Here is a 26,050-nt window from a genome sequence, read left to right on the forward strand (position 1 = left end):
TCTAGGGAGATGTTGGAAGAAGTAACCGACAACTATGGGGGGGAGACCGTCCAGATGGGCACTGAGGCATATGGGTCCTCGGAATAGTCTACCATGTCCTCCTCCATACTATTCGACAACCCGCGAGGAAAGCACCCAGGGAATAGTGCCAACAGACAGTTGCCCAGACAACAATGGTTGGTCCCAATGCCAGATAACAGAACAGGAGAACGGACGCGGCGAAGGGAGACAACTAGAAGGGGATTGGGCGAGTTAGCCCCAGTCACAGGCAGGTGGAAGAAACTCGAAGGGAGCACCAAAACTAGAAGCTAGGGTTTGTAGAAGCACCATCACCCGAGCTCTGATTTTTTCGCCTATTGCTGATGTCAGGTTGGAAGCTAATTATATGGTCTAAAAAATCTTTTAATAATGCAAATAATTTATGTATTCAAGCTTCTGGGATATTTGGTTTTAATAAATTAATTTAAATATTATTTTTCAAAAACTAGCTATTTAATATAGTCATTACCTATTAATATTTTTAATAAATTAATGAAATAATATCATTATTTAAGTATTTTTTTAAAAAGCTAGCCGTTAATTAATAATATTTGTTTTTAATATATTAATAAATTAATATTATAATTTAAATATTATTGTTCAAATATAACTGTTACTTGGAATTATGTCTCTACATTGTTCTCTATTTAAGCCTTTGCCATGGTCTCTCCTGATGATGAACCAAACTTGTTGGTTCGAAACGCGTCGGCCAACAAATTCTCTTATGTGATTTCTAACAAAAGAGTTTGCTTAATGCAAATAATCATAAAGACGCAATCTAACTTATAGACAAAATAACCCTTTTCACTTAAATATGTCGCTACAATTTCAAGCAAGATTGTGATTTTTTGTTATTTAAAATACATTTTTGTATACATAAATGAATTCAACACCCTAAAAAACCCTAGGGCACTCAAATTATACAGATTAAAAAACTTAAACTTAAGTTTTTAAAAATATCTACAAAATTTTAATTAAAATTAACAAAAAAACCCTAAAAAATGTCATTTCATCTATTAATTAAACTACACAATAATCCCACTTCCCATTTATAAAATACAAATAACTTAATAGACTTTGATTACCACTTTCATTAAACCATAACTAAAACAAATATTTTTTTTAATTATTAAATACTAAACATACTGATAATCTTTATAATTAAAAAAACTCTAAAATATAGAATCCTCTTTCTAATATAAAAATACACCTATCTACATATTTAATTATTAATTAATTAAATTATAATTTCTGATGATGGTTAAACATCGACATCATCTAAGTTTTCTCCTCCACCAACTAACCAGTTAGGTACCAATTTTCAAATGGCAACACAATGGATAGTTGGAATATTCAACAAATTTGGAACCTTCATTACTTGTGAACGCACAATGACAAATTCAACGTTAATCTATGTTGATAAGTCAAATAATCACTGTTTATTTTAACGTTTAAGAAAAATATTTTTGTCTTCTTGCGCGGATCCGTCCACCGGCCAATCTAATCCCCGGCCCCGCCGACCCCAAAAAATCACCACAATGCCGTGGTTGCTTGCGTCAAAAGACCATGCCAGCTGGACGAGACGCGTGCTCTCCACATGCTCCTATCCCTGTCATATACACGTGTCTACATCTCAGTGGGGAGACTTCTGTAAATCGACGGTGGATCCGTTCTCAATACCATGGGGGACTACGCCGCCGGCCAAGAAACTGTACAACTATTTCACCGACCTCTCCGTGTGATCCAACCATCAAATATCGAACGTGGATTCCAAATAGACCGTCAGATCTCTTGGAATGGACGGTGCTTTAACGAACGGAATCCACGGGATGTATTGTCTGAATTGAATAGAATTTTCCTATCCGTGAAACTTACTCTTAATCCGTGGATTATTTCCAGCCAGTTGGTCTTTTAATGGTGGCAATCGCACGGTTTGATGCATATATCTGTGCAAAACCTGCATTCTTTAGTGGATTCCGCGTCAAAACTCGGATTCTAGGTACATTTTCATTATATTAACCTGCATTCTTCAGTTGATTTGGCGTGAAGACTCGGATTCTAGGTACCTTTTCATTATATTTTTGTGATTTTATTCGCTTAAACTTCTGGGTTTTTCGGGGCAAATATTTGCGGTTCCCTTTGGTCAATATCTCGGCCCTGTAAGAGGGAGAGCCTATTGGGCATTTAGGTTTCAACGTTTCTTGGTTTCAGAGTCGAGAATTTCCTACAAATGGCCTTGTGCTTGGGTGTTTAAGGTGTTATAAGCCCAAGGTTTCTTCAGACATTCGTCATTGGGAAGGAAGTCCCAGGGCATTTGAGGCTTTTGATTGAAGTTTGTGCCGGATTTAAAGGCCAATTTTTCACAATTTGGTGCTTTTGCAGTCTCCTGTAGGGCGTTAGAGCACTCTCTCTATGTTTCATTTGTGGGCTTGTACCGTTGGAATCTGTCAATCTGTTGGCAATTTTGTTTGCACAGGGTAGCCCACCATATCAGTGTATAGTTAAAGCTTGCTCCTCATTCAGGTCCTAGTCAGTTGCCTGGTTTCAGAGTCATTATTTTTGAGAAAAACAGGCATGGAACGAGTTGTACAGTCTGGATTTTCAGGGATTAATCTCTTCAGTCCGCTCGGCGGAGGAAAGTTGAGACGAACCAACAATCAGTTTGCATTTCAGGTATCCCATCTATGTCAAGTTTATTCTATACATAAGGGGAATGAGAGGGCAACCAATCGTTTTTGTTTACTGGGCATACAGCCTAAGCTGATGCCTTGCCATCTAAAGTCTATGGGAATATGGAAACAAGATCATGGAAGTCCTTTACTTCAATGTGGAGCGAGAAATTCGGCAGACTCTTTGGTTGGAAGGATTGAGGCCTCTCCACAGGCAGATTACCTCTCAGAACATATAGAGTGCAAAGATTCCGTTTATGGAGAGTATAGTGTTTATTCTTCCTCTCCTTTGACTGTTGGAGATGCTGTAAAGCGGGCAGATTACATGAAAAAATTGGTAAGATTCGAACTAGTTGTAGTTTGCAGGGGTATTCCTTCGAAATTATTTTAAGAAAATCAATTTTTCTACAGTAATGTGTTTGTTTGCTTACCTTCCATGTCTTGGTTATCCTCGTACAGTAGCATTAATGCAGACTATTCCATTGATTTTCAGACATGTATGGTTTATTGTATTTGAAATGTTGGTGCCATGCTACAAATTGACCCTTTTCTAATTTTTCAAAGTAATGGCAAGGGAAACTGGTATTTTTGACTTTAAATTTAGCAAAAATTATTTTGGATTTGATGGAATTGCAAATATCACATATTAACATTGCACAATTTGATAGTGCTGAATCTATCTATATATTAAAAACAACAATTTCAATTTCATCAAATCCAAAATTGTAATTCTTATTACCTAAGTTCCGATGATGGCAAACCAGGAAAATTGAAAAAGTAAAATGTTTTGCCTACTCAGTTTTCTATTATGTTTCCTTTTTTCCATAGCTTAAATGTCACAACAAAGGGTCATTTATTTTGACCTCATGCTCAGGTGCCACAACAAAGGGGTATTTATTTTTATTTAAAGCTTAGATGTCATCCAAAAGACTTATCTATTCTGTCAAAATCACATTAGTTTAGTCAATAATGATAGCTATTACATTTGTAACATTGATTTGGATTTCAGTGATTAAAGTTCACTTCCTTAACTACTTGGTCATGAATCTATATGAAGAAATCTCACTCGATTAACTACATGACCATGGTTCTTTGTGAAAGAAGCTCACTTAATTAACTATTTGACCATGGGTCTTTGCAAAGAAAGCTCACTTGTTGCCTTGTCAGTGTGCTGATATTGAATTTGTTGAGAGCTTAAATATAAATTATAGTTTTCTGGCTGAGCAGGCACAACTGTTAGGACAAGGCCACTTCACCCATCCCATAAAATAGAAGTATATTTTTGATAGACATTGTAATTTTCTTGATTTAACGAAACTTAAAACATCATCTCCGATATAGACAAAAGTGGTATAAACCTATCTAAAATGATAGATAAGATGATGCTATGTATGCTCAAGTATGTAAAACTTTATTACATGTTTAAAATTATGCGATCCAACTTGGGGCTCTGTGGGACCCCTATTGTTCTTCAGTTTCTCCCTCTGAACTGCAGCCCTTCAGTTAGTCTTTTAAGTATATATTATAGGTACGTTTCCGTAGGCATCAACTTTTGCATATTTCATTCACATGGGCAAAACAATAAGGATCCAACAGGAGCGTCAAATGGCAGAATATGCTTCTATATACACTGTCAAATTTCAATATATATGCTCATAGATCTCTAGTGGTGCATATATGCCTATACTTCTATTAATTCTTTGCTGCTGGGTGCTTAGTGTCTGCCCTCCCTCCAATTGGTCATTGTCTGAAATATAACTGTCAAAGGGTCATTGCTGTGTAACAATTCTTGGCGACTTTTGTCTTGTCTAGTTGGAAAGTATTTTCTTGCCTGACTATGTTACTGTCATCTCAGATATCTAGCATTGGAGCAGTTATTCTACTGTCAACACTCACGGTAATCTCCATACATCCTGCTCTTGCAGTAGCAACCATTGGTGGTACTAACGCTGCTGCTGCAGTAGGAAAGAAGGCAACTCTCTCCCTTCTGCGAACAGAGCTTCTTAGTAGTGCTTGGACGGGACTTGTTGCTGGCGTTTTACACACTTTAACGGGACCTGACCACCTTGCTGCCCTTGCTCCCCTTTCAATTGGTCGTACCAAAATGGAAAGTGCTGCAGTGGGAGCTCTCTGGGGCTGTGGTCATGATGCAGGGCAAGTTATTTTTGGCATTATTTTTCTGTTACTAAAAGATAGATTGCACATTGAGCTTCTTCGCTCGTGGGGAGCACGAGTGGTTGGCATAACATTACTTATTATAGGAGTTATGGGTATTAAAGAAGCCTCAGAAATACCTGCCCCTTGTGTAGCTCTAGAGGGGGTCAATGATCAAGCAGGTATTTTGGATTCTAGTCTTTCCATGAAAAATGACAATAGGAAGTTTGGTTTTGCAACCTTTGCTACAGGAATAGTGCACGGGTTGCAGCCAGATGCACTGCTGATGATATTACCTGCTCTTGCATTACCTTCTCGCTTATCTGGAGCAGCTTTTCTCTGTATGTTCCTGGTTGGAACAATTGTTGCAATGGGTAGTTACACTGCATTTATTGGGTCCTGTAGTAGTGCACTGAAAAAAAGAGTTCCAAGAATCACTGAGGGACTTTCGTGGGGCTCCTCACTCATAGCAATTGCTCTTGGAGTAGCAGTTCTCTTGAGCGAATATTTTGGCAGCAGTTTATTTTAGCATTGATGGAGTGAATCTTTTCTAATTTTTAACCACTCTGCAATTGTTTCTGGAGTAGCAGTTATGTTGAGTGAATCTCTTGACAGCAATTCCTCACTCAGCAATTTCTCTTGTAGTAGTGCTCTTGAGTGAATTTTTTCGGTAGCAGTTTATTTTATCATTGGAGTGTTTTTAATTTTAATACCCTTGATCAGTAGTTGCATTTGCTCTGGAAGATCATGTAACAAGATCCCAACTGAGTCTGTACTATATTTTTTTCGTAATTTATGGAGAAGTTGATACTCCCCTTGTACTTTATGGATAAATTTGAAGCCAAATAAGCATTTAATTATATTTCCAATTTCTGAATTGCAGGCCAACTGTATATTTTAGAGAGATGAATTATATTATTAGCTGTAAAACACGTAAGTACGACAACAGGATGAGTGCCACGGCTCCATTCAAACGGCATTCAATCTAAACCCTTAAATAGTTGTAATTATAAAATCAAGATTATGATTTTCTTTCCCTGCAATTGATAATAAAGAATCGATGAAGCATACTTTAAAGTTAAAAAGGGCCCCATAGTGAAAATATGAAGATCATACAGTTCCTGTAAGAATTTTCAAAAGTTTGCATATCGAGGCTCCCCGGTATAGTCCTTGCATTCTGCTGGTTGGTTAGATGTTAATTTAGTGCATGAAAAAATTCTGTAATTTTGTTTTTAATGGCACTGGTCGCTGTTACTTAATTTTGACACATCGCTCTATCTTGAAATTGAGCATAATATGGGGGGACTTCATTTCTATTCTGTTGAAGCTCTGTTTCTCTACATTGTTGGTGGAGAGAGTGTTTTGCGGTAGAGGTGTTTGCTTTGTTATGGAAGTGGGATGCCAAAAACTTGCAAATATTTTTTTGCATGGCTATGGAGTGTAGGGGAACCTGTTCGATGATGATATTAATTAACCACACATGTTTTTTCTGTTTTTTAGCTAGACAGAGAACCGCCATTTTAAATTATCTGCATCCTGTAAATCAAAGCAACAATTGCAAAAATCTAATGTCCACATTGCAAAATAGGATGTATTCAACTAAACAAAAGCATATTAATTTCAAATTTAGCTTTTTCTCATCGTAGAATAAGTTGAGTTGGGTAATGATTCAAATACTTTCTCTCATTTCGAATTCACCTACAGTTACGTTTTCGGTAACTTTTTAATTGGTCAAAATCTTCGTATATATTGAGTGTAGTAACAAAATCACGTTAATATTTCATTAAATGAAAAGTATGTGGTTGTGGTTACTAGTTTAACTATGACATGGAATGTTGAGGCATTGGCCATTGGCAGTAGTGGTGGTCGTTTGTTAAATGGTGGCATGCAAGGTAGTGCATATATTAATATGCTTAGCCTTTGTGCCACCATCTTTCTCTGTCGCTTGATGACTCTAACCTAACCATCAGATGCTCAGAAACCTTTCATAATTCTAACCATCCATCTCTCTCACAATTGTTGTGTTTGTTTGATACATGCTGGCAGAATTCCTACTCTTAAAACCTTGTGTATGATGCTACACAGGCTCTACGAGTTCATGGCTTTGATGCTAACTATTGAATATTGTTTGCAACTGTCATATCCAGATATCATGTTCCGTTTAAAGATACAAATCTAGAAGAAGAAGAAGTAGGAGCAACACCATATAATTCTAACCATCCATCTCACTGACAATTGTTGTGTTTGTTTGATACATGCTGGCAGAATTCCTACTCTTAGGCTCTACGAGTTCATGGCTTTGATGCTAACTATTGAATATTGTTTGCAACTGTCATATCCAGATATCATGTTCCGTTTAAAGATACAAATCTAGAAGAAGAAGAAGTAGGAGCAACACCATAAACATATACGATAGTGTAAACCCAATTTGCAACGCTTTTCTCAACTTTGACATTGCTTTCTGTTATGGTTGCTTTGCTTCACAAGATATATACAAAGACTCAAATCATATGCTCATCCATTCTACCAATATGCTTCATTCAAAGAGGCTCTTATTATCACCTGCTTTCCTTCAGCTTGCTCCTACAGCAACAACTTTGACTGTTAGAAGCAGAAGAGAGGGGAACTAAGATCATAGTTAACTAGATGAACTGTAGACTTGCCTTTCTCTCGTTAGACAAGATGATGAACTCTACCCCGGGGAATCCCCATGCTTTACTAAGTTCAAGACATTGTAGATAAAGTGGGAGCAAAAGAGGTTAGAAATAGAAATAGGTTTGAAAATTTGTCGCCCTTCTTTATGGTGGTTAAAAGGGAAGATCAATCCCTTATTTTATTTGGGAAATGGGTTCAAGCATGCAACTTTAGAGGGAAATGGATGAAAAATTTAGGAGTTGGTTTTACAATTGAAGATGTGCCACAACATCACTAAATTTGGTGCGTAATTACCACAAATTAGAGAGTAGAAAAACACTGTAGCGAGATCCCGTTCAAAATCGAGATAGAGTGGCTTTGCCTAAAGGTCCAAACTATGCATTCACTCTCAAGATGTCTAGGGCATACATTTTTATCTTTAGAATAAAGATACAAAGAAACAAAGGGGGACTTAACCTCTTCCAATGTAGCAAGACTACTCTTTTATGGTGTTTGAGTTAACTTTGACAATCGAAAACTTGCAATAAAGCCACCGATATGCATTAAGAACATTTGCCACACATTCAACAAAGTTGTATATTTATTCCATGTTGATTTTGTAGTCTTGAAAGGTCTTCTACATTCGCCTAATGTCTTAACATGTTGAAGATATTTGATTTCCTCATTAGGTGCTTGCTTGGTGGAGTAAGTGATATTCTGTTTTCTTTCCTCTCTTAGTGAAAGTACAATACTTAATCTAATTAATTATTGTGGACTATTAGGTCAAAGTTCTTAGGATAAATAAGACAATTATTTATCGACCTCCTCTTCAGCAACAAGGAATTTCAAGATAAATTTAAGAGGGTTGAGTTCATGAAAGAGGGAGGTCGAGTTGTTGAAGAGGAGGAACAAATTGTGGGGAGGCTAAAATATCCAAAAAAATCGATTTTCTCAAGTGCGCAGGGGCCATACGAGGTGAGAAGAAAGGAATTTGATTTGCTGGTAAGAGAGGTCTAATTCTCTAGGGCCAATTTTCTTCAAGAGGGTCGATTTCCAGGGGTTGATTTTTCCAGTGGAGCCGAGTTTCCAGGTTCTCAACTATTGTATTTTTATATGTATTCTATGTAGGTCTAAGCCTAGATTCTCTTGAGAAATTTAATATGAGGAACATTGTATTGGGTACAAATTTGTCGTAGTGTGATTGATCTCTCAATTTTATTTTTACTGCGTTTCATTTTCTGAATTAATATGCCAGTGTGTTTATTTTATCAACAATTTCAGAGAAATACTTGAGATAAATATTTTATGGGTTTTTAATAAATTTTCAAAGTAAAGTAAATAAAATCCGGTATAAAAAAATTAACATTGTATCAGAGCAATAAAAACTTTGTGGGGAAGATCAAATATCACAAGGGTTTTATGGCAACAATTTTTATTTTGTAGTGAGGATTTTGTGGCTAAAGTCGATTTGGCAATATGGCATCATCAATTCTGAGGTATAAAGACAAGTTGGAGGGGGTTGTAAACTTCAGTTCATGAAATAGTGAATCACCCTTGTTTTAATGGCGATTGGTTTGTGGGAAATTGCAAGCCAAGAGATTCAAATTTCTCAAGATGCTACCCAAGAAAGTGAGCATAGATAAAAGTATAAGAGCTAGAGACATCATTTTGGAAGGTGTGAAGGATCATATAATCCCTCACATAACGAAGAAAGATTCAACCTATCAAATGTGGAAGACCTTGATAAAGTTGTACTAGAGTGGCAACCATAATAGAAAGATGGTGTTAAGGGGGAAGTTGAATAACATCAAGATGAATAGATCTAAGATTGTGGCCTCATACTTCAAAAGGATTTAATAGGTTCGTGATGAACTCTCAGCGATTGGGGAAGAGGTGGATGGCATGGATATTGTCAACGTAGTAATGAAAGGATGTACCAAGTGTTGAATCTGTAACTATGGTCGGTCTTCATAATATACATTTGGTCACTTGATGTAATTGTATTTATCATTGTAATTCATATTTATGAATGCTTGAGTCATAGGATAATTTATTTTGAGTCAACATTCCATTGCAACTTTTTAAATATGAAAATTAAAATTTTTGAAATGTTAATTTTGGCTCCAAAAGTGACAAGTTGGCTTCCCTCCAAGTCAAGTTGGCCTTGGCCAAGAGACACGTCTATTCACCCAAGACACACTACTATATAAACACAGCTTGACCTCTTTTATTTGGGAATTCACATTCTCTCACATAAGATAGTTTCTGGGCAAGCAAGTGAAGGACAAGAAGGAGGAAGTAGGATGAAGGATGTTGAAATCTCTCGTTTCTCTCTCTTTAGCAATTTACATGTCTAGATTAGTCTCCCTCTTTGTGGTTCACATTTTCCTATGCCAACTGTTGCAGGGCAAAAATTCTGTGGCAACTAGCTATCGCAGGAGAGCCAAAATTCTGGGTCAGACAAATAGAATGAATTGCAGGATTCGATTGGGTAACTTGACTTGGAGGAGAAGACTAGGTTTGACCATAGGTGTTAGCCTCACTCTCTTAATAATCAATTAATAAATCCAAATATTAAATTAAATTAATTAAATCATGAGAATTCTTCAAACCAAGGGTTCTAGTTTGGATAGGAGATTCTCTCCAACTAACTCTCCTAAATTAGTGTGTAAGTTGAGAAATTGTTTCAACCAAGTGAGTCTAAGATAGGCGCACTATCTTAAGACCACTTGTTCATGTATTTAAATGTATTATTAAATTATTTGAAAAAAAATGAAAATTACATGAGCATGAGAGGCCACATGATGGCTTTCTATCTTTTTTGCCAGTTTATTGTTTTGTGAGTTAATTTGTTGTGCATATGGTTTTCGCTGTGTGATTTTCCTTCATGTGGTATCAGAGCGAATGGAGATCTTAGATTTAAAGCTGAAACATTGTAGAACTATTGCATAAGGACTACGTGTGAAGATGCATAGATGGATGCCACGGATTGATTGATTGATTGAAACATCAACAACATCATAGCAAAGGGAAAGCAATTCCGGTGTTTGCACTTATCAAGTCTACCCATTTTCCATTTTTTTTTTTTTCAGATCGACCTGGACAGGACTCAGCGTCGGGACCTCCAAGTCGGATCGATCTCTGTTTTCCTGCGGGGTTCTTGATCGGGGTGGTGCGCAGATCGCATGGAATTTGAATGGTAGATTGTGGCTCGGTTTTCTCTTGAGAAACCACATCATTCTCTAACAATGTAAACTTTGAAACATGAACTATAAACTCAAAACGGGAACTCTGACCGAAAAAACATCAAAAACAATGCTAAAAACGAAAAGTGTTGATGCCGGAATAACACCTTTTTCTTTTCCAAGGTAAATTTTCAACATGTTTTAAAAATGGCCGTGAAAAATGTCCAAAAAATACCCGCTGATGTTTGAATAACATTTTCTTTTTCTCAATGGTAAATTTTGTGCAGAAAACACCCTTGTGCAAAAAATGTCCAAAAAATACCCTCAAAACAAAGTGCTGATGTTTGAATAACATTTTTTTTTTTCTCAATGGTAAATTTTGTGCAGAAAACACCCTCAAAACGAAAAGTGTTGATGCTGGGATAACAAATTGTTTTTCAAGGGTAAAATTTCAACATTTCGAAATAATAGCATAAAATATTTATCATGAGCCCGAAAAACATTAAAATTTCATATAAAAAAAATAAAAATAAAAAATAAAAAAGTTAAAACGATGAAAAAACACAAAACAAAAAAAATAAAAATAAAAATAACAAAACATAAATAAAAATATATACAAAAAATAAAACATAAAATAAAAATAATAAACAAAAAAACAAACATCAAAAATAAAAATCAATCATAAAAGTGGAAATAAAAAACAAAATTAACCAATAAAAAATAAGAATTAAAAATTAGAAAAAAATTACAAATTATAAACAAATAAATAGTAAAAAAAACATATTAAAAAAAAAAAAAAACAAATATGTAAACTAAAAAATTTGGGAAAAGAAAAAAATACACATTAAAAAAAACTCTAAAATTAAGTAGGTAAAAATAGAAAAATTAAAAAAGCATTAACAAAAAACTAAAAAAAAATTGAAAATTAAAAACAAAATAGATTTAAAAAAAAAATGGAAAATTAACAAAAAAAAAATAAAAATAGAAACTAGTGAAATTAAAATTAAAATGATGATTACTTAAAAATATATATATATATATATATATATAAGAGACAAAATAAATAAATAATGTTTAAAAAAAAATTGTTTCATAAACCATAAAAGGATTTGGAAAAAAAATAAAAATAAATAAATAAATAAATAAAATTATATATATAAAATTAAGTTGGTAAAAATAAAAAGATTAAAAAAATCATTAGCAAAAACTAGCAAAAAAAATAAATTAAAACAAACTAGATTAAACAAAATTAGAAAATTAACAAAAAGAATAAAAATTAAAAACTAGTAAAATTACTATTAAAAGCATTTTAGAAAAAACTAAAAAGACAAAAATAAACTCAAATTATTAAAAAAGAAAACAAAAAAATATCAAAATTTTAAAAACATACGTCTTTTCCGATTAAAAAAAAAGAATAAAATTAAAAAACATTTTAAATTTACAAAAAAAATATGTTTTTGATTAAAAAAAAAAAAATTCTTATTAAATTTTCATTATTTATTTAAAAACAAACAAAAAAATTATTAAAATTTTTTAATAAAAATTATTAAATTTTAATTTAATAAACCATTTTAATAAAACTTAAATTTTAAACCATTATAATAAGAATTAAATTATTAAAAAAACTTATCAAATAATTTTAATAAAAAATAAAATTTAATGTTTCTTTTTTTTAAACGATTTGTTTTTTTTTTTTGAATATATATTAAAATTTATTAAAAATTAAATTATTAAAAAAATTTAACAAAATTTTTTTACTAAGAATTAATTTTTTTTTTTTTAAATTTTGATTTTATAAAAAATAAATAAAATAAAAATTTAGTTTGCGCCCCGTGGGGTGATTCCCGGAATCGCCTCGGGGCCGTTTTTTTTAAATTTTGATTTTATAAAAAATAAATAAAATAAAAATTTAGTTTGCGCCCCCTGGGGGGATTCCGGGAATCGCCCCAGGGCCGGCCAGCCGCCCGGCGGTGGTGCGGCCGGGGGCGGGGGGTCCGCGTGCAAGCCCCCCGCCCACGACAGCGCCACCCCGGGGCGGCTGGTCGGCCCTGGGGCGATTCCGGCAGGCCCCCCGCCCCCGGCCGATTCCGGGAATCACCCCAAGGCCGGCCAGTCGCCCGGCGGGGGGCGGGGGGTCTGCGTGCAGGCCCCCCGCCCCTGGCCGCGCCACCCCGGGGCGATTCCGGCAGGCCCCCCGCCCCCGGCCGCGCCACCCCAGGGAGACTGGCTGGCCCTGGGGCGATTCTGACAGGCCCCCCGCCCCCGGTCGCGCCACCCCCGGGCGGCTGGCCGGCCCTGGGGCGATTCCGGGAATCCCCCCAGGGACGGCCAGCCGCCCGGGAATAGCCCCAGGGCCGGCCAGCCGCCCAGCAGTGGCGCGGCCGGGGGCGTAAACTAATTTTTTATTTATTTATTTTTTATAAAATCAAAATTTAAAAAAAAATAATTAAAATTTAATTCTTATTAAAAATTTTTGTTAAATTTTTTTAATAATTTAATTTTTAATAAAATTTAATATATATTTTTTTCACATAAAAAGAAAATTCGTTTTAAATTGTTTTTTTTATTCTTTTCAAATAAAAATTGTTTAATTTTTTTTTTATTTTTTATTTTTAATAAAACAAAGATGGTTTAAAAAAAACATAAAATTATTTATTTATTTTTAAATAAAATATATACGTTTAATAAAAAAATAATTGCATTTTTTCTTTTTTTAATAAAAAATACACGTTTTTTTGGATTTTTTTTTTTGTTAATTTAAATTTGTTTTTGTGTGTGTGTGTTTTTTTTTTGTTTTTTTATTTATTTATTTTTTTTACCAGTTTTTTATTTTTTTTTTCCGTTAATTTTCTAGTTTTTTTTAAATTAGTTTGTTTTTAATTTTTTTTTCCCAGTTTTTGCTAATGTTTTTTTTTAATTTCTCTATTTTACTTACTTAATTTTATAAATATATATTTTTTTAATTTTGTTTTTTTTTTTTTTCCAAATTCTTTGATGGTTTATGAGATTTTTTTTTTTTTTACATTTTTTGTTTTTTTTTTTAATATTAATTTTACTAGTTTTTTTAATTTTTTTCTTTATTTTCCTATTTCTTTTTTTTTAAATTAGTTTGTTTTTAATTTTTTTTCTTTTCCCTAGTTTTTGCTAATGTTTTTTTTTTTTTTTTTTTTGTTATTTCTCAATATTTACTTACTTAATTATATATATATATATATATATATATATATATATTTTTTTTTAATTTTGTTTTTTTTTTTTTCCAAATTCTTTTATGGTTTATGAGATAATTTTTTTAACATTTTTTATTTTTTATTTTTGTCTTTTTTACATATATTTTTATATTTGTTTTTTAGAGACAATTATTTCATTTGGATTGAAAATTTAATTAACAATGTATAAATATGTAGTATATTGAAAATGCAAAATATCGACCTTCTTCTTTAAATATGTAAATCAATAAAAACCCCACTACAAAAAAAATTAAAATTAAAATAAAAACTAGAAAATATGAAAAAGAAGACCACTTCCAAAATTATTAAATTTACGAAATAATTATTTACATTTCATATGTTTGAAAAATTTAAAGTAAAAAATTAGGTCTTTTAAAAAAAGGGTCTGATGCAGAATAACCACTTTTTTAAATCAGCATGAAAATCACTACCATTCTAAAACGCAATGTACATAAAAAAATTTAAAGTGCCAAAAACTATGCTTTAAAAAAAACATGTGTGTTCTGCATCACCCCTTTTCAAAATTGGGTCACTTTTTTACTATCTCTACAAAATGGGTAACAGTAGCAGTTCTCGTTTCAAAGTTTACATTGTTCTCTATAGAAACTGGCCGCTTAATGTCCGCATTGATAGCCAAATGCATGACCTGCATCCCTCGAGTGGAAAGGGGGTGTAAACTCCTTGGGGTTTGTTGGTGAATAAAAAGGGTAGAGGCTGTTGTGAAGGCTCTGATTGTGGAGATCGAGCTGGAGAGTCACCACAACCTGAGCACTGTGAAGCACCCTTGGTGAAGCCATCATTGTGCAGTTGTGGTTTCGTGGGCCTGCTTTGACGAAGAACCAGTTTCAGGCCATTTCCTGCAGAGAAAATTATTCTATTTGACGTGTTTGACGTCTTCACGATCTTCACACTGAATTTGCAGTATGCAGCGTATTATGTGTTGTATGGAGGAGGCTGGTCGTCAATGCTGGTGAACTTCCATTGGTTGGAAACAAGGCTCCTGATTTTGAAGCAGAGGTTGTTTTTGATCAAGATTTCATCAAGGTCAAGTTGTCTGAATACATTGGAAAAAATATGTTATTCTATTTTTCTATCCTTTGGACTTCACTTTTGTTTGCCCCACAGAAATCATTGCTTTCAGTGACAGATATTCTAAGTTTGAGAAGTTGAACACTAAAATTCTTGGGGTTTCTATCGATAGTGTGTTTTCTCACCTTGCTTGGGTTCAAACTGATAGGAAAGCTGGCGGTCTTGGTGATTTGAAATATCCTCTGATATCTGATGTTACGAAGGGTATTTCAAAAGCCTACAATGTTTTGATTGCAGATCAGGGAATAACATTACACGGACTCTTTATTATTGACAAGGAGGGTGTGATTCAACACTCCACAACCAACAATCTAGCCATTGGTCGTAATGTGGATGAAACGTTGCATACATTGCAAGCTCTTCAATATGTTCAGGATAACCCTGGATGAAGTTTCCCCAGTTGGGTGGAAGCCAGGAGACAAATCAATGAAGCTAGATCTCAAATTGAGTAAAATATGCTTCAAAGCTATCTGAAATTCAGGATGAAAATTAAATATAGCGTTGGTCCATAGCGCTGCATTGTGGTCCAAATAAAAGTTTACTCGCGATATTAAAGAATAAGGCATTCAATTTTGATTATTTTCTTGATATGTAGTTATTTTTATGTCGCCTACATTGAAGGCATGACTGCAAAGATCAATGTTTTTCAAGTGTGGTCGCTTATTAACCAAAGTTGGCATTTGCACGCTATTCGGAGCCATTTTCAGCAGGTCAAACGATTAACTAAAGACAAATCAGCAAAACATTGGTTGGCTCACAGCGTTCGACCATGCAAAGGTGAATTAAACGGGAATTTCGTAGAATCGATGCATGCAATTGCGATTTCGCATGTGGCTATAGTTTTCTGCACAAGACAAGTTGCTTGGCTTTAGTTTGCGTTCATTTTTTTTACAAATCCTTTTAAACATTGTTGGATAAGGTATGCTTTTAATTTGTAAAATTTTTATTTTGGAGTGATAAGTGAAGATTTTTTGTTGTATTTTGAAGAAAGATTTATTTTTAGTAGATTGAGTCAGTGTACATTTATTTTTGAAGACAAGTTGCTTCAAGGGGCTGTGGGAGTGTAGCATTCTCATTGTTTGCGAAATTTCATTCCTGATGTTGTGAAGGTGAAGGTTGATGTAATTCACTATTTAATAAAGACATATTTTTTGTGGTGTTTGTGTCCTAGATCTGCCCGAAATTGAATAAGGAGATCATTAGGTACACAGTGTGTAATGAATGCATGTGCATGACTTGTGTTCAAATTATCTCTTTGTATTATGCTTAAAACAACAACATGCACATAAGTACACAAGCACAAAGCGTCACATCATCAACTTGATAAAGACAATCTTTCAAGCAAATACATTTCACATCATCAAAGCAATCAAGTTAAGGATGCTACATAATCAAGTTGTCAAAGATGATTCTACATCAACATCCAATCAAGTTAGTTGAGCTGTCATCTACATCAACAATTTTTGCAGCAATTCAACAAGAAGTTTTTGGCAATTGCACTTGCACCATTTTTTATTAAGCTCAATACAAAACTGTAACTTGCAAATCATAATTTGTAAGTTGGATTGTAATCAAAGTCAAATTAAGTTGAATTGTAAGGGTGCATTCTCGGTTGAAACCGACACCCAAGCTTTGAATTGATAGAGAGTCAATTAAACCAGGTGAATACATTAAAGTCAAGTAAGTCTTCAACTGAGTCATTAAGATTGAACTTGTCATTTGTCATTTGGGTGCATTTTCGACAGTGTTCGACACCCATCATTTTTCAACACATTCAGTGCATCACTAAGTGTAGTAATCACCCAATAGTTCAAGACAACAAGTGTTTAAAGCAAGTACACCAATCATCAACAAGCGAGCATGTCATTAAAAACAATCAAACAAACAAGTATTTCAAGTAAAAAAAAATCAAGCAAGCAAGCGTGTTCATAAAATAATCAAGCAAGCAATCATCATCAAATGAGCGTGGCTTCTAATCTTCAAGTAAGCATCAAAACAAACATGTGTCTACAGCAAGTGCACTCAGAGTGTCAAGTAACCAAATCAAGTGCGACAGTTCAACGCACAACAAGCGAGCCTGTGTAAAGTTCATCACAACATTCACAAAGTTCCTTTCAAGCAAAGTGATCGTTATCCAGCGAGCATCAAGTCAACAATTCAAGCAAGTGTTTAAAGCATCAACGATCAACAAATAGTGAAAGCGAGCCTGTCATTTCAGTGATCAACTCAAGTGCGCAATTTTCAAGCACGACTTCTACACCAAGCGAGCCTGACTTCAAAGTAAGCAAGACAACATGGCGACACACATTCAGCTGTCCCAAATTCTTCACAATTTAATGTTATCATCAGCCAATGACATGGTGCACATCAACAAAACCACTCTTGCTGACATTCAAGTGTATCTTCAACATGCACATGAAACGATTGAGTTCCTTCAACTAGAATTGCAACTGCAGAGAATTGAGTTGCAAGAGAAGTGTGTTGCTTCCAAGTATTTTCCAGATACAGCTGATCATTCGAACTCATTCATCCAACCAGCTTCAAGTGTTGAAGTTGTTCCAGTGCAACTTTCTTCCAAACCCATCATCAAGCCATGGGAAGAAATCCAAAGTAATCGAAATTGACACGGCTTAGGATATGTCGAAGATGACGACAACTTACATATCCCTGATTATTCAAAGCCCATTCAGTTCATCAATGCCGGATTAATTGAACATATCACCTCAGCAAGTTCTTCACAAGTTGTAGATAGACATCATTGCACACAAACTGAAAGTGCAGACAAACAAAAATGCATGCAAACTCAAGTTGCAGACAAACCGAAATGTTCTCATTGTCAAATAACCGGTCATCTGGAAGATCAGTGTTTTAATATCCATCCTTGTCACCATTATGGCAAGCAGAATCATTCATTAGAGAAATGCTGCAACCAACAACAGTTAGCCAGATTGAAGATAAATTATTCATGGATTGATCCCTGGGAATGGTCATTTACAGCCAGAAGCTTGTACAAGTTTTACAATTGGATTCACTCATACATATTGCAGCCAACAGTCAAATGACAATGGTACTCTTGTGCAGTTGAACGGGAGAGTACAATAGTGAAACTCTCCTACACCTGAAGGGGGAGAGTTCAGATATCAAACGCAGATGATTGCCTCTCCTTTCAACTGACAAAGGGGGGAAAATGTCAATGAAATTGACAAGTGGTTGTCAGATTGAAAATCTTGACAACATCAGCGAAGTGCCCAGTGGGCGTCTTCAAAATTAGCAGTGGGCATCAACAACAAAAGCTGCAATGATCACTTTTTCAAACACAGCAAAAGCAACAGTGAGTTGTTTTTCAAAGTCATCAGCTAATGGGCAATCATCATTAGTAGATTTGCCAGTGTGCGTTCATCAAATTGTGTCAGTGGACACCAGATGCTGTTTTCAAGCAAAGGACAGTTGGATCCTTTTGTGGCTTGGCACATGATGGAGTTTTCAAGCAACATTCAAAGATGAATCAAACATGCAGCTGATTCATGTTCTCTTCAGATTTGAGTTTTTCCAGCATCCAACTTTGGCGGTTTTTTAGGCAAATAATTTTTGAGGATCGACTTGAGAACTTGGAAGATGGTTCCTTGTTCGTTTTGGATTTATCATTGAGGGGGGGAATGTTAGCCTCACTCTCTTAATAATCAATTAATAAATCCAAATATTAAATTAAATTAATTAAATCATGAGAATTCCTCAAACCAAGGATTCTAGTTTGGATGAGAGATTCTCTCCAACTAGCTCTCCTAAATTAGTGTGTAAGTTGAGAAATTGTCTCAACCAAGTGAGTCTAAGAGAGACACACTATATTAAGACCACTTGCTCATGTATTTAAATGTATTATTAAATTATTTGAAAAAAAAGTGAAAATTACATAAGCATTAGAGGCCACATGATGGCTCTCTGCTCTTTTCACCAGTTTATTGTTCTGTGAGTTAATTTGTTGTGCATATGGTTTTATGGCTGTGTGATTTTCCTTCAACAGGTTTAGGTGTGTTTTTCATTGAATAAGAATAATTTCTCTATTGAAAAAGGTTGTTGGGTTTTTTTTCTCTTGGTGGATTTTCCTACGGTAAATCTTGTCTTATTTTGTGTATTGTGATCTCTATTATTTCACTGTTCTTTATGGTTGAATTTCTAGAGTATAATTGCTGAATGATATATTGGAATAAGTTAAAAGAAGATCTATATCAAAAGTAATTATCAGAATTTTAGAGATATTGTGCTAACCCTAATTGCATTATGAAAATGAACATGGCTACCTCTATTAAATCTGAAAACAAGCTAGAGGGAACATCAAACTTTAGAGCTTGGAAAGTTAACATAAACATTCTTCTTTCCAAGAACAAGGTTTTGGATATCGTCATAGGGAAGGTTACCGAACCAACTGATGAAGTAGGGAAAGCGAAATTCAAGGAAGACAACATCAATGCTATGAATATTATAGTGGACTCCATTAGGGATCATTTAGTTCCTAACATTGCAAAACTTGATACTTCAAAGAATATGTACAGTACCTTAATGAATCTCTACACTATCAAGAACGTTGGTCAATCAATGAGCTTGAAAAATGAACTTTGAAATACAAGGATGACTAATGACGACACTATGATTTTTTACTTCATAATGATTTCTCAAATAAGAGATCAGATTCAAGCAATTGGTGAGTCCATCCCTAATAAAGAACTAGTGATGACAACACTCGATGGTCTTCTTAGATCATGGGATGATTTTGTAGTAGATATAAGCAGTTGGAAGGAAGCTCCTACATTTGAACAGCTATGGACATCTTGTGCTCAAGAAGAAGTAAGATTGATGACTAGAGATAGTCAAGATGAAGAAGTTCAAGCCCTTGCAACTTGCTTCAAGAACAAGGGAAAGAAGAAGAAATCGGTAAAGGGATCTCTTTCCTCTAAGAAGAAGAAAGACTTATCAAAGATCCAATGTTATGGTTGTCAGGAATGTGGACATTTCAAGGGAGTTTGTTTGAATATGGATAATAATAAGAAGAGAAAAGGGAAACAACATGCTTCCGCAACAAATCTTGAAGATGAAAAACAAAAGACTCCCAAAGGCGATAAATATTTCTTTTACTATTCTGATGTGGTAGGTTCCCTTACAGATGATGATGATATGTGGCTAGTAGATAGTGGAGAATCTTTCAAGCATGAAAGAAAAGTTGTCTCAAAGGGTTGAACTGGGAGACAATAACAACTATGTAGTCAAAGGAGTTGGAAAGATACCCATACAGTTAGAATCTGGTAACTATGTATATCTCAGAGACGTTCTTTATGTACCAGGTTTGAAAAAGAATCTTGTATGTGTTCCTTGTTTAGAAGATAAAGGAGATAGAATTGCTTTTGTGCATGGCAATGTACTTGTTTGGTCCAAGGGCTCTAGTATATATGATGCTAGGGTTATTGGGATTTGTGATGGAATGTTGTGTAGACTTGTGAATCAACTAGATCAAGCACTAGTACATAATGAGATAAATCCAAGTGAGTTGTGGCATAGAAGGTGATATGAATTGGACCATTATATTGTTTGTCATCCACCTCAATGCATTTAGAATGGAAAAAGTGGAGGAATTAGCTAATGGGACCATTTTCACTGGTGGGACCAAGTTTGGAAAAACGAGGTCCGAAACCTTCCAGGAGAATTTTGAGGCTTCAAACAACATTTTTTGGGGGTAAAAATTTGCCCCTTATTGGAACATATTTTCATGTTATTCTACACACAGAGAGCTTTCCAACGGTGCAAGAATCGCGTCAATCAGAGTCCATATGCAAAAGTTATGCCACTCAAAAGTTGACCTTCCTGTTTTCACACCTATAGTTCTGGAGGATGCCATGCCAACCCCCATTATTCATGGAAAAGGGGCTAGCCACATTTTTGTGATGTAAAATACTTTATAAGAGTTTATTTTGTAACTCTAGTTAAGAGTTGATGTAGTCAAAATTAACCACTAGTAGGCTATTGCGATGTCTTATAACTAGGCCACTAGGAGGTAGAAGCATTCCATTCTTTGGAGAGAATTTTGTTCCATAACTGAGCAAAGATATCCAAGAGAGATAGGAGGTACAACACATAGATAGGATCTGTGCATTGTAGCAGCCCACGGGCCACATGCATTACTTCTTTATATCTGCAACCATATTTCTAGATAGAGAAAGAGAGCGAAGTGACCTCACCTTCCAGTTGGGTTTTCTCCCTAAAGGGTTTCCCAAAGAGAATATCTTATGTATTATGTGTGTGTGAGCTTATTCTGTCATTCTCTACTTTTCTTCTTGATTTACTTTTACATGCATGCACTAATTACAGTTAATTTTACAGATCTGGAAATTAAATAAAACTGTAATAGTGTAGAATCTCAGTTTTTTAATATAATATAATCATATTTGTTGTGATGAATTGTCCAGTGGAATATCCACATAAGTTTATGGATCATTTGGTATCAGAGCGGGTTTCTTTGAGTATTTTTTGGAGGTTACAGGGATCTAGATCAGCGAGGCCGAAAATCATAAATCATGGGCGAAGAATATGTGAATGAACCTCGTGATCCTACAGAGGTGAGGTTTTCACGGCTCGATCAACAAGGCGCAGATATAAACCACAATGTAAACCTCCTCATGACTGCCCTGAGCAACAAGCTGGGGATATTTGGAGAAGACAAGGGTTCTAATGCAAAGGAAAAATCAGAACGGCGAACAAAAGATCGAGGAGAAACAAAGAACCAACCGAAGAAAGAGTCCGAAAAAGATCAACCCAACAAGCGCTGTGAATCTATCACAGTCCCTGTTTAAAGTGGAAGAAAAAATTGATATCATGTTGTACCATGACGAGATTGACGCTCTGAAGTTGAACCATTGGTTGTAGAAATTGAAAGTTTATTTTAGTGTCTATCAGATTGAGGGAGGGTAGAAGATCTCATTCGCGCGACTGAAATTGGAGGGCCATGCATTGACTTGGCGGGAGAGCCACACGGAAACCTTGAGGTTGGAGGGAGAACCTCCAGTGACTAAGTGGGAGGATTTCAAAACCCTCATTAAGTCACAGTTTTATCCCATTGGGTACGTGGAAGAATAGTGGATCCGGTGGCATTACTTCAGGCAAAATCCAGGCCAAAGCGTGCAAGAGTACACCACAAAATTTAGAAAGATGGTTATAATGTTGGGTATATCTCCAAAGAACCCAGATGTACTCCTCAAGTATTTGGGGGGTCTACACCGAGATTTGCGTGAGCAAGTGATGTTGTTCAAGCCCAAAACAATGGACGAAGCTTGTATACATACACAATACCTGGAGAACATAGGCCTAAAAAGAGTGCAATCAAGTAGATCGAAGAAAAATGAGCAACAAGACGCTTCTAAAGAGGGGAAGAAGAAGAAAACAAAGGGAAAAGATAAAAATATGGCAGCCACAACACACCAGTGTAAAGATCCTAGAAACCACTGCAACATTGATAGCCATACAAAGGAAAAGTGTTGGAAGTTGCATCTAGAGCTAAGCCCGAAGAACAAGAAGAAAGATAATGAGAAGAAGAATCTCATGGCCACTAATTCAAGCAACCAAATTGAAAGCAGCTCAAATGTGGATGAGAAGATCGTCTGTACATCAATGCATAAGAAGGTGAATCTGAGTAGCCTTCAGCAACAAGAAGAGAAGGAAATGACTAAACTCTTCCATGTAAAGATACAGGTCAAGAAGATGAAGATTGATGCTTTGTTTCACTCATGATCGTAAGCAAATCTCATTGCAGCAGACCTGGTCAAGAAGTTGTGACTGGAAGTTTGTGATCATCCAAACCGATATCCACTAGGATGCGTACATAAGGATTCAAAGTTGAAGGTAACAAAACAATGTAAAATTAGATTTGATATCAGTGTTGATTTTATTGATGAAGTAGATCTGGATGTGGTTCCCCTTGATGTGTGTGGAGTCGTGTTTGGGAGTCCATACATGTACATGCGTCATGCAATATTCATGAGGAGAGCTAATTAGTATCGACTCATCAAGGATGGAAAATCATTCATCATCAACACGCACAAAGGCAAGTCGAAAATTTCACTGGTAAGTGCCAACCAAGCAAAAAAAATTGATCAGTTCCATCAAGAAGTATGTTTTATTGCTTTTAAGAGAAAGTAAGTCTATAGAGGAGTCAATTAGTCTATGTAAGGCATCCCTAGAGGGGTGTACTAAGAAACAAAAACAACAATTGGAGGAGTTTTTACATGCATACAAGGATGTGTTCCAAGAGCCTAAAGGGTTACCCCCAAGAGAGAAGTGGAGCACGAGATCCATCTATTGCCAGACTCTCCATTACCAAATATTGGGTTGTACAAGTAATCTGTTATAGAAGAAAGTGAGGTGAAGAAACAATGGTTGCAGCTACTGGAACAGGGTGTTATTTGACTGAGTACATCACCATGTGGATCACCCATCATCATTGTGCCAAAGAAGGATGAGACTTGGCAGATGTCTATAAATTACAGGGCATTGAATAAAATCACACTCAAGAACAGATACCCCCTTCCCAGGATAGACGATCTGCTAGATTAGTTGCAACAAGAAAAATATTTCACCCAGCTAGACTTGAAGTCTCGATATCACCAAGTTCGAGTCAAAGAAGAAGATACATGGAACATTGTCTTCAAAACCAGGCAAGGTTTTTATGAGTGGTTAGTTATGCCATTTGGCCTATGTAATGCACCAACTACATTTATGAGATTAATGAATGATGTACTGTTCCATTTTATAGATTCATTTGTTATTTTGTCTATTTGGATTATATACTGGTATATAGTGCTACCTAGGAGGATCATATTTCACATTTGACGCAGGTGCTAGAAACATTGAAGAAGCACCAACTTCTATAAGATCTCAAGAAGTGTGAGTTTGCACGACAATCCTTGGTGTATTTGGGATATGTGATTTGTTAAAATTGGCAATTAGGGCCAAATTCCATGTGGGTCATCTTATTTATGGCAGCTGATATTTTTCTTGGATCCCTCTCATCGAGAGGAGTAGGATTGATCTAAAGATCATCTGATTCCGATAAGTATTCATGGAGTTATGAATTTATTTGTGTTATGGGACAATTCGTCAAGGTCGACCAGCAACCAAATAAACCCCACATGTGCTCAACGTTTTAGTATAAAAGGAGATGACTTGAGAGTCATTTCACACACACTTCTATCTTGATTTCTCTCCACTTGTCTTGGGTTTTAGTGGAAGAGAAATCTAGGAGTGGAAGCCCTAGACGTTGGAGGAAAAGAGGCTGCCCTAGCCAGAGCAAAGAAGGCAGGCTAGCAAAGCGATGGAAGGGTTCGATTCGTTGACCTAAACACAACTCTAAACGCAGTCCTAAGGTAGCCCTAAACGCTGTCCTAAAGGCAACCCTAACGCAGTCCCAAGGCAACCCTAAATGTAGTCCTAAAGGCAGCCCTAATGCAGTCCTAAGGCAGCCCTAAACATTGTCCTCAAGGCGGCCCTAACGCAGTCCAAGAAGGCAACCCTAACACTATACTAAACCAACCCTAACCTATGCTATATCAAGGGTATCCTAGCTGCTGTTAGGATGAAGATAGAAAATGTCCTAAACATACCAATGGTGCCCTAGTCATAGGCATATGGTGCCTTAGACGCAGGCCTAGCTGAAAGGGAGGATTGTTTTAAGGCCTAAAACAAGGCACCGAGCTGCTAAACGGAGGCCGAGGGTAGGCTGAGTTGAAGAAGGGTTGTTTGGGGCAGCGAAAAGGTGGATTGTAGGTGAAAGCGTGGGACTGTGGTAGGCCATAGTCCTAACCACCTCAAAACAAGGACAACATGGAGAGTTTGAGGGCTCAAACATGCCTAGGACAATAGTGTTAGTAAATGAGACAGCTGGGCTACATGGTGCTGCTAAGACACATGGGACAATGGTATGGCAAGGCTAAGGGGACAACAACAAAGTATAGCATGACTGTTAGGGACAACAACTACATCAATATATCTCGGCAGCAGTGCCAAGGGACAACTACATAGTAAATGGGACAGCGAAGGAATGCTAAGGCAAACATGGGACAACAACAAGCATGGACAACATGGCAAGCATGGCAAACATGGCAAGAATGGTGCTGCAAGCACATGAGACATGTTGTATATCAACATGATTCAACATACCACATGGGAAAACAGTGTGGCAACATGATGCAACTATGGCACATGGGACAACTGTGGTAGCATGGTACAACAATGGCACATGGGACAACAATGCATCATAAGGTGCGGTAGTATGATGTGTACAACATGGTCATGAGGTCCAGCATTGTGATGATGGGTGCAACATGGTGCAACATGGTGAGGTGCAATATGATGACGAGATGCAACACAATGATAGGTAAAGGAGTCACCTTGGAGAATCAATTGAATCAACATGTCTTCAACGGATCTCATGTATCATCTTCTTAGAGATGATCTATGCTCTTATCTAGATAAGTCAAAGTGTTGACTTCTGTTGTAAATGTACTATCTCTCTCTCTGCTGAACTATTGAAGAACATATAAGAATAATTGATTAAGGGTTTCCCCACGTTAGGGTTTTTCCTTGGCTAGCGCCACATCTTGTGTCCTCTTGTCTTGGCTTGTCTATTGCAATTTATGTTTATGTTCTATTTGCAGTTTACTTTAATGCTGATGTGATTGCTAATCTAGAAAAGCTATTGAGCTAACTGCGAAAATTTAAATAAATTGCTCTAAGCATAGAACATACCTAAAATTAACATGGTATCAGAGCTGAGGTGAAGACAAAGCCCAAGCAAGAGTGAAAGAGCAATCATCGAAGATAGTTGGGAAAGGAAAAAAGGATTAGTCGATTCCTCATCCCTCTTCAGATTCACCAATGGTGAAATCAAAGCAGAGAATACTATCAGAATGGCATAGCGGAAGCTTCTCATGACCTACCTATAAGATCACTTTATTGGAAATTTCGGATATAAGGGTGGAAGGAAAGATAGATGCCTTGGTTATAATAAGTC

At 35.9% G+C, this 26,050-nt stretch overlaps 1 protein-coding gene and 1 pseudogene across 1 annotated transcript; both read left to right on the forward strand.

The window, feature by feature from the left end:
* The first annotated feature begins 1,945 nt into the window (after positions 1-1,945).
* On the forward strand, positions 1,946-5,739 carry LOC149181885 (chloroplast protein FOR GROWTH AND FERTILITY 1-like). The gene is made up of 2 exons (XM_089416708.1): positions 1,946-3,045; positions 4,564-5,739. The coding sequence occupies exons 1-2, from the start codon at positions 2,614-2,616 to the stop codon at positions 5,389-5,391; spliced, it is 1,260 nt and encodes a 419-aa protein (XP_089272834.1). The 5' UTR covers positions 1,946-2,613; the 3' UTR covers positions 5,392-5,739.
* A 945-nt stretch (positions 5,740-6,684) lies between these two features.
* Positions 6,685-15,474, forward strand: LOC149181886 (2-Cys peroxiredoxin BAS1, chloroplastic pseudogene; annotated as a pseudogene).
* Positions 15,475-26,050: the final 10,576 nt, after the last annotated feature.

The sequence above is a fragment of the Pinus tabuliformis genome, chromosome 3_2 (assembly GCF_031772625.1).
Source record: "Pinus tabuliformis cultivar Carrire ecotype Pingquan chromosome 3_2, CPIR1, whole genome shotgun sequence".
NCBI lineage: Eukaryota > Viridiplantae > Streptophyta > Pinopsida > Pinales > Pinaceae > Pinus > Pinus tabuliformis.

What these genes read in the sequence shown, in the direction of transcription:
- LOC149181885 (XM_089416708.1), top strand. Translation starts at nt 2,614, where the DNA reads ATGGAACGAGTTGTACAGTCTGGATTTTCAGGGATTAATCTCTTCAGT. An exon ending in CAGATTACATGAAAAAATTG is followed by an intron (nt 3,046 to 4,563) that starts GTAAGATTCGAA and finishes CTGTCATCTCAG; the next exon opens with ATATCTAGCATTGGAGCAGT.